This window comes from Chrysochloris asiatica, unplaced genomic scaffold (genome assembly GCF_000296735.1).
Source record: "Chrysochloris asiatica unplaced genomic scaffold, ChrAsi1.0 scaffold00016, whole genome shotgun sequence".
Lineage (NCBI taxonomy): Eukaryota > Metazoa > Chordata > Mammalia > Afrosoricida > Chrysochloridae > Chrysochloris > Chrysochloris asiatica.
This window is the reverse complement of record NW_006408534.1, coordinates 24,970,471-24,980,342: the sequence shown is the minus strand read 5'-3', so window position 1 is coordinate 24,980,342 and position 9,872 is coordinate 24,970,471. Positions and strand designations below refer to the sequence as shown.

Genomic DNA, 9,872 nt, shown 5'->3' with positions numbered 1-9,872 from the left:
AATATATAAATAATTAAATATAAAGAACAAAACAATAGCTAAATACCTTTACTTTTTATTGTATGCTCCTTGACAACAGCAAGCTAAACTAGCAATTTTGAATTAATGGTTTAATTCAAAACACAGAACCCAAATAATGAGCTGTGTAATAAATGATACTTTTTCCCCTACTAAATGAAAAATCTTTTTAGTCAGTCATTAATAGATGTACAATCTGTGAAGAAAATTGCCCACAAATTACAGAATGTAAGTTGATGAGGGAGTATGCTAAATATGTAGGTTATCTAAACTGAAAATTATTTTCTACAAGCAAAATCATATCTACTTAGTCTATTTTACATTTCGCAGTTGTTAAAAAAAAACAAACCCAGAAACTCTGGAAATGCTCTGGGATGCATGGATCTTAACAAATTACCTTCTGTCCATATCAAGATACATTCTTTCAGCCTCTTCAAACCTGCCAAAGTAGGCAGCAACTTCAGCCTGCTTCATTGCCTCACTCTGCAGATGGGCCAGACGCTTCACCAACTTGATGCCTTGATAGTCTCTGCAGCGCACAAATGCCTGCTCTGCAGTTTGCAAGTCCAGTTTCTGAAGAGCTGCTTCAGCCAGTAGGCGCCTTTATTAAGAACAACATTTTAAAAAGACATAAAAGTCTATAACAAGTTACTGGTAACTGGTAATCATGTCTTTTTCTTTTTATAATGTTTTATTGTGAATTGAGTGAAAGCTTACAGGGCAGATTATCAGTTTTACATTCAACAAATCATACACCTTGTTTCATTACAATGATTATAAATAATCCCCTCCATGTAACGTCAGTTAACAGTATTTCTCTCTATTCAGTTTAATTTTTTGTTTTTGTTTTTTAAACACTCATGCATATATAATAATTTACACCACCAAAGGGCACATTCTACAAATCGGCCTCCTGGCCGCCAGCTCTCAGTCCCTCTCTTCCCATGAATCTAGAGTCCTCAGCTGCTCCCTCTCTCCATGTCCCCATCTCTGCCTCCATTTCTGGTGTTGCTGCTTCCCTGGATAAGGTCCCACATTCCGCTTGTGCTCTTCTCCCTTGATGGTCTTGACTGGCTTGCAAGCTTTCAAGAAGGAACCTAGATCCAGAGGACCTGGTGGAAGGTAGAATCTCCAGTGAATAGTATCCAATCTGTCTAGGCAGGGCTGATGCAATGAAATGCAGACAGGTCTCTTGTGATATAACAGTGAATAATTGTTATCAGGACTGAGTGTGGGGGTTGGAAATGTAAAGGTGGACGTTTTATAGCAAGGAGGGGAGTGATTAACTTTTCAGTCAAGGAGCGGAGGTCCCTAGGACCATCAAGGGAGAAGAGCAGAGAGCGGGACCCTACCCAGAGAAGCAGTGATACCTGAAATGGAGGCAGAGATGATGACGTGGAGCGATGGAGCAACTGGAGACTTTAGATCCAGAGAGGGAGGGAGAGTGACTGTGTGTTGAAGACCTGGGGGGTACGAGGGGCAGAATTGCAGGGTATACTCTTTGGTTGGTTGATGATGCATGGAGGGGACTGTAACCATGGCAATGAGATGATATACGATAGAATGAATATAAAATTAATTCTCTCCCATGTAAACTATCACATGTTGTTACTGTTGTTGTTAAGTGCCATCGAGTCGGGTCAATTCACAATAAAACATTTAAGAAAAAAAAGTGGTTATTTTACCAGATTTATACTTGTTTCATGTAATATTATGCTTATGTTAAGTTCTTCCAAATCTAAAATAAATTTCTATATTTAAAAAAAGAACACAAACTGGAAGGTTATTCTTATTAGGAGGTGGGATGAAGAGCTAAGAGTCTAATAGAATACACTTGACATCTTTGTTTTGTGTTTTAGATACCAAAGTCGGGGGTGAGGATTGTCCTCTATAAACTGCGATGCATCTTCAATTCCAACCTTCTCAATCAATGCTCGACTATCTCGCAGGGACCGAATTTCAAAGTTAATTATATAATCCTTGTTTGGATGTTCTGGATTCTAAAAGTAAAGATGGAAAGAAGGGAATTTCAAATAGTTGCCTTTAGAATATGTATTCTTTGATAATAAAAACAAAACAATACAAAAACATATTGTGACAAAAAAAAACACAAAGAATAAAGGAATGTAAATGTTTGGAGTCTTCTGAGTTATCTGGATAATACCCAAAGCCCCCAAACCCCTTCTGCTGCTACCAGACTGCTATCAGGCAATGGGGGAAGGATCCCTTGCAGTTACACTTCCTTGTTTTCTTCAGTTCAAATTGTCTTGTCCCCACGGTGCTACTCTCTTCTGTCAAAAGTGGTACTTCACTCCCAATGGTGCAAAAACCACCCTATGCAACGGCCTCTACTCTTTCACTTCCATCTATTGTCTCCTGACCCAAACAATAAAATTGTTACAGCAGATAAACAGATGGAAGAAAAGAAAAAGGACTAATTTCACACTCCTTTCCTTTTCTAATTTAGCAACCTGACCAAATTTTTTTTAAAAAAATAAGATAAGGCTAGTCTTACAGAAAAGAGCTAGCTAATTTCCAGAGAAAAGAAGCACGCAGTTATAAATAACTCATGGATATGCTATACATTCTAAGTAATGAAAAACATAGAGCATGAGACAATTAGTACCCCATGTGTAAAATAACAACAATGGTTCCTAAAAAGGTAAACTGAGCCACCAACACCACCTCCTCTCTATCTCCCAACTAAACCACTGAAGCCAGAAAATAAAATCTTTACGGAAGAAAGGTCACATGGTAAAAGCATCAGGTTTAGTTTCAGACATGCTGTTGTTAAATGTCATCAAGTTGGTTAAATGTCATCAAGTTGTTAAATGTCATCAAGCTGGTGGGCTCAAATCCTAATTCTACCACTTACTAGCTCTGTGACTACTCATTAACCTCTCTGCTTATCCAAGAACCAGAACCACCTTCATAAAATATAAACCCAACCATGTCACTCACTTGCTTTTGCTCCACTAACTCCAGGATAAAACTCTACAGCAAGATATGTTATATGCTTGATGACCTAGCCCCTTGCTTTCCAGTCTTATTTCTGCCAGCACTGCAGATTACACACAGCAGGTCTGAAACCAGACAGCTTGGAGTCAAGTCATGCCTTTGCCCATTCCTCACTAGATGACATTAGCAAATTAGCTAAGCTTGCCAAGTCTAAGATGCCTCAACTGAAAACATGGACATAATAATTGAGCCTACTTCCTAGAGTTGGGAGGATGAAATGAGATCACTTACAGCAAGCATTTAGCACAATGCCTAACTGTTATTAAAGCATTCCCAGGTCCAGAACTGAACTGAAGTTCTCTCTTGCTTCAGATTTTTTTTAACAGACACATCTACACTGACTGAATCCAACCTTTTCCCAATCAAGCCAACAAGAGAAATTCATTTTTTAATTACCTTTAAAATTTCATCCAAAAGAACAGATTTAATTTCTAAATCCTCAAAATTACAAATATATCCAGAAGTCTGAATGGGTTCCTTTAAAGGTAAAAACAAATGTTATCTTTAATTATAGAAAAAGTTTCCTCCTTTAGTATATTTTATTGCAAAAGCATTTATTATACAAACTTATTTTATTATAAAACATTTCAAGTGAACAGAAAAGTAGAGAGTATAATTAATTCCCCCATGCCCATCGCCTAAATATTCACATTTTATTAAATATGCTACTTTTATTATTTAACTAAAATATTTTTAAAGTAAAATAAATTATAGACAACACATGACATTTTACCCTTAAATACTTCAGTACATATCTAAAAGTTAGGGACATGCTCTTTTATCATCACGGTAATTCCCTAATGACATCTAATATTCAGTTCAAATTTTCCCAATTAATCTAAGATGTATTTTGGATTAATTAGGAAAATATATAGCTTGATAGTTTAATTTATATGACTTAGCATTAAACTTCATTCTTACAAAAACTGACACACATTAATATTTGCATCTGGTGTGGTGCTGTGGGTTAATGACCCAGACTGCAAAGCCATTTGAACTGCAAGGTTGGCAGTTCAAACTCACCAGCTGCTCTTTGGAAACCCTATACAGGGTTGCTATGGGTGGGAACTGACTCGACTGAACTTAACAACATATATCAAAATTCCCATTGTTGTTGTTGTTATGTGCCATGGAGTCGGTTCTGACTCATAGCGATCATGTACAGGGTTTCCAAGGCTGTAAATCTTTACAGGAGCAGAAAGCCTCATCTTTCTCCCGCAGAACAGCTGATAGTTTCAAACTGCTGTCCCTGAGGTTCTCAGCCCAATTCGTAAGCACTACGCTACCAGAGGTGACATCAAATTAGTTCAGACTCATAGTGACCTTAAGCACAACGAATGATATGTTGCCTGGTCCTGCATCATCCTCACAATCGTTGTTAAGATTGAGCCCATTGTTGCTGCCACTGTGCCAATCGATCTCATTGGCGGTCTTACTCTTTTTCACTGACCCTCAACTTTACCAAGTATGACCATCCTTCTCCAGGGACTGGTCCCTCCTGGCAACATATCCAAAGTATTAGAAATGAAACCTCACCATCCTGGCTTCTAAGGAGCAATCTGGCTATACTTCTAACACAGATTTGTTTGTTGTTCTGGCAGTCCCTGGTATTTTTAATATTCTTCTCTAACACCATAACTGATATGTATCAATTCTATGGTCTTCCTTAATCATTGTCCAATTTTAACATGCATATGAGGCTACTGAAAATATGATGGCTTGAGTCAAGAGTACTTTATTCCTCAAATTGACATCTTGGCTCTTGAACACTTCAAAGAGGTCTTTCTTGTACAGCAGATTTGCCTAATACAATATGTCATTTGATTTCATGACTGCTGCTTTCCATGAGTGTTGATAGTGGATCCAAGCAAAATGAAGTGTTTGACAATTTCAATTTTTTCTCCATTTATCATGATATTATTTATTGCTCTAGTGATGAGAATTTTTGTTTCCTTTACATTGAGGTGCAAACCATACTGAGTTTGTGGTCTTTGATCTTCATCAGTAAAGTATTTTAAACCTTCTTTGCTTTCAGCAAGCAAGGCTATATCATCTGCATATCACTGGTTGTTAATGAGTCTTCCTCCAATCTTGATGCCATGTTCTTCTTCATATAATTCAGCTTCTCGGATTATTTGTTCAGAATACAGATTGAGTAAGTATGAAGAAAGAAAACAACCCTGGCACACATCTTTCCTAATTTTAAACCATGCAGTGCCCCTTTGTTTTGTTCGAAGGACTCTTGGTCATTGTACAGGTTCCTTAATTAAGTGTTCTGGGATAGCTATTCTCCGCAATGCTGTTCATAACTTGTCATGATCTACATAGTTGAAAGCCTTTGTGTAATCAACAAAGCATAGGTAAACATCCTTCTGGTATTCTCTGCTTTCAGCCAAGATCCATCAGACATCAGGAATGATATCCCTCACTACAAGTGCCCGTCTGAATCCGGCTTGAACCTCTGGCAGGTTCCAGTCATTGTTCTGTTGTAGCCATTTTTAAATTATCATAAGCAAAATTTTACTTGCATATGATATTACTGATATTGTATGATGATTTGTTAGGTCATCTCTCTTTGAATAGGTACAAATATGAAACTCTTTCAATCAGTTGACCAGGTAGCTATCTTTCAAATTTCTTGGCATAGATAAGTGAAAGCTGCATCCCTTTGTTGAAATATTTCTATCTGTATTCCATCAATTCCCAGAGCCTTGCTCTTTGCCAATCAATGCCTTTGGTGTACCTTGACATCTTCCTTCAGTATCACTGGCTCTTTCTCTTATGCTACCTCTTGAAATGGTTGAACATTGGCCATTTCTTCTTGGTTAAATGACTCTGTGTAGTCCTTCCATCTTCTTTTGATGCTTTCTGCATTATTCAATATTTTGTCCATGGAATCCTTCAATATTGTAAGTCAAAGCTTGAAATTTTTCTTCAGTTCTTTTAGCTGAGTGTGCTCATCCTTTTTGGTTTTCTAACTCCATGTCTGCATATTTCATTATAAATTTGACTTTGTCCTCTCAGGCTGCCCTTTGCAATGTTCTGTTCCACTCTTTTACCTCATTTCTTGCATTTGCTGTAGCATCTCTACACTGCAGAGCAAGTTTCAGGGTCTCTTCTAACAACCATTTTCGTCTTTTCCTTCTTCCTTACCTTATTAATGACTTTATGCTTTCTTCCTGTAAGATGTTCCTGATGTCATCCCACAAATTTTATACTTGTAAAAAGTTTCCAAAGTAATTGAACATTATTGGTACATAAGCATATATTTACTAATATCTAGCTAATACTCAATGAGAATTATCTAGGTAATTTCCAACGAGATGGATTGGCACAGTGGTAGCATCAATGGGCTCAAACATAGCAACAATTGTGAGGTTGGCCCAGGATTGGGCATTATTTCGTTCTTTTCTGTACTATTATGCACAGGGTTGCTATGAGTTGGTACCAACTTGATAGCACCTAAAAACAGGTAATTCTCTGTAGGATAAACAATGAACTATAAACCACAAGGCCTGTGGTTCAAGCCCACCAACCACTCTGTGGGAGAAAGATGAGGCTTTCTGATGTCACAAAGATTTACAGCCTTGAAGGCCCTACATAGAATCTTCACGAGTTGGAACTGGTTTGACGGCACTTAACAACAAACAAGAGGTAATTCAGATTTTTAAATATTCAACTTCTGCTGCAATTGCCTCAATCAATTTTCTTTATTTTCTAAAATTCACTTGACACCTATCCACATTACATTTGAATATGAAATTACAGACCACTGGTTTCCAAAGCTGGTACAGGTACACTTACCCAGACAATATGTGATTTATTTTTATCCAACATTATTTAAAGCTTTATTAATAATATGGACTCCTGGTGAAGTACTGCAGGATCTGCACTGGACTGCAAACCACAAGGTCAGCAGTTCAAACCCACTAGTCATTCCTCGGAAACCCTATTCAGGGTTGCTATGAGAAACGACTCAACAACACTTACCTACAACAACAATAATGTATACATGGTCTCCTGGTGCAATGCTCTAGGATCAGCAGTAGAATATGAACTACAAGGTCAGCATTTCAAACCTACCAGCTGCTCCTTGGAAACCTTATACAGGGTCGCCATGAGTCAGAACTGACTTGACGGCACTTAACAACAACAATGTGTATATAACAAGATGCACTGGTATCCTTTGTCAGCCATAATATATGTAACACAAAAGGTATCCTGAGGTGCGCTTCTCCACTCAATTTTAGTATAGTCTGGCATATTGAAATATGAATGGGACTAGTTAAGTAGATTTTGGGATTATATTATCTAGGGCTAGTCAACGCTCACAAAATGAACATTTTAAAAAGCTTAGTGCAGAGAGTCTGTGAATGAAAGGTAATGTAAGCACAAGCAAACAAGAAAAGGCAGAACTAACACCTTCTTACTAACACAAATTCTTGTATAAGCAAAATTACACAGTAAAAACAATGACAATCAAATCAGATCTGACAAAAAGTCAAAATTATCTATTTCAAATTACTATCTGAAACATGGCAGTTAACTGTAAAGTATGCACATACTTTGTTGTTGTTTTTATTAAGTGTTGTCAAGTCAGTTCCAATTCATAGCAACCCAGCATAGGGTTTTCAAGGCTGTAAATGTTTACAGGAACAAAAAGTTTTCTCCCACAGAGCAGCTGGTAGGCTTGAACCACTGACCTTGTGGTTCCCAGTCAGTGTTTATTTGACAGAGCAACCACACTCCCCAGGTATATACTTTGTTGTTGTTGTTAGGTGCCATTGAGTCGGTACCGACTTATAGCAACCCTATGCAAAGCAGAACAAAACACTGCCCGATCCTGGGCCAACCTTACTACTTTTGCCACGCTTGAGTCCATCGATACTGCCACTTGGCCAATGTATCTTGTTGGGGGTCTTCCTCTTTTTCTCTGACCCTCCACCTTACCAAACATGACATCCTTCTCCAGCGACTGGTCCCTCTTGACAAAATGTCTGAAGTATGAGAGACGAAGTTTGGCCATCTTGGACGCTAGCTAATATGTAACAATTAGCATGACATTTTAAAATAAGTCTGTATCATCCTTTAAAAATGTACCTTTTTCTCATTCTCTAAACATTTCTATTTGGGGATGATTCATAAGGTAATTATATTAATTTGGTAAGTCAGTATATAATTTACAAATAAATAGGTATTGGGGTAAATTCAAATGTTTGTATACCACTTGCTTAGAATGGAGAAGAAAACATACAATAATGAGAACCAGTGGTTCAAAATGCAAAATAAGAAATGAATATGATGTAATAGTACCAATGAAGAGGGAAGACAAAATAAATAGTAGCAATGAGAGGGAAGGCAATGTTCTTCTACTCAAAAAGGAGGGAGAATTGAAGTCATACTTTAACAGGAATACTGGAGATGAAAATGATCAAGTAGGGAATTTCATTAGTAAATACATTTTTTCTAGTTTTCTAATTCAATTCTCAAATGGTGAAAACATATTGCTATTAATGTTCAAATAACAGCTAATCTCCTGAAGAAGCATACTAGTCTATTGCTCTGCAGCTCCAGGAAGTTTCTCTACTTTGACAAATCTGCCCTTCCATGATCGCTGGGCAGCTAGAGGAATGAGCACAGACTAACTAACCAGGCCATGACCACACTCCGCCAGTGTCCTCACGATGAATGAAAGGAATAGCACACCATGGCTTATATAAAGAAATCCAGTCAGTGGTGAGTTTCAAAGAACTCCATCTAGCTCTAAGCCTAATAGAAATTAAACTACTTGTCAAACCAGAAAATAACCTCAAATTAAAAAAAGAAGGCCCTTCTGTCAAAACTACTTAAAAAACACTTTCCACCAGGCAAAGATTTCACTTGGTACAAGATTGACCATGTGTATAACACACACATTATGAACAGCCAGGTACAACAAATTCTCTCATTTCTCCAGGCACACTGACGTGTGATTTGGGATTAGTGGGGCCAAAACCTTAACATCTGAAAAGAATCTACTCCTATGCTCAGTGTCATGCTGTAATACCTGTCAGAGTCCCACACTTGTTTTGTTAAGAAGGGTCAACCTTTCCTTTGGCCCTTAGAACTCTGAGTTTACAGACCAAATTCAGCAGCTCTGAATGCCTTTGGATTAGACCATTACACAGGGGCCCTGGTAGCACAGTGGTTACAAGTCGGGCTGCTAACCTCAAGGTTAGCAGTTCGAAACCACCAGCTATTGCGTGGGTGAAAGATGAGACTTCCTAGTCCCATAAAGATATACAGCCTTAAAAATCCTATACAGGGTCGCTATGAGTCAACTGACTCTACAGCACACCACCACCACAAACAACCATTATTAGGAGTGCTGGTATGACACTGTGGACTACAAAGTCAGTGTGAACCACAAGGTCAGGGTTCAAGCTCACCAGGTGCCTCTAAGAATCCCTCCTGATGTGGTACTGTAGGATCTGCACTGGACTACGAACCAAGAGATCAGTAGTTCAAACCCACCAGTTGCTCCTTGGAAACCCTATACAGGGTTGCCATGGGTCAGAACCAACTCAATGGCAACTAACAACAACAACCGCCACAACGAGATTCCTAAAAGCTTTAACAACAAAGCCTTTGAGAATAATTTATATCAGGTTGCTTGTGAAGCCAAAGATCCTAGTATAAGTCAAATGGGAAAATAAGAAAATAATGAAGGTTATCAAGGATCAAATTATTTCTAGATTGCATTTAATCTTGTTCATATCTCAAAAGAGATTAACTCAAGATATACCTTACACTAATCCTGACTCATTAACATAATAAAAACAACTCATTCCCAAATA

General features: G+C 37.9%; 1 protein-coding gene across 1 annotated transcript in view; it reads right to left on the bottom strand.

Moving 5' to 3' along the window:
• Positions 1 to 9,872, bottom strand: part of WDR35 (WD repeat domain 35) — a 103,116-nt gene that overhangs the window by 39,592 nt on the left and 53,652 nt on the right. Inside the window, exons 18-20 of the mRNA XM_006835310.1 lie at positions 3,433 to 3,513; positions 1,882 to 2,018; positions 416 to 619 (exon numbers count right to left, since the gene is read on the bottom strand). Of these exons, the coding sequence (XP_006835373.1) occupies positions 416 to 619; positions 1,882 to 2,018; positions 3,433 to 3,513 (422 nt within the window). The remainder of the gene's footprint in view (positions 1 to 415; positions 620 to 1,881; positions 2,019 to 3,432; positions 3,514 to 9,872) is intronic.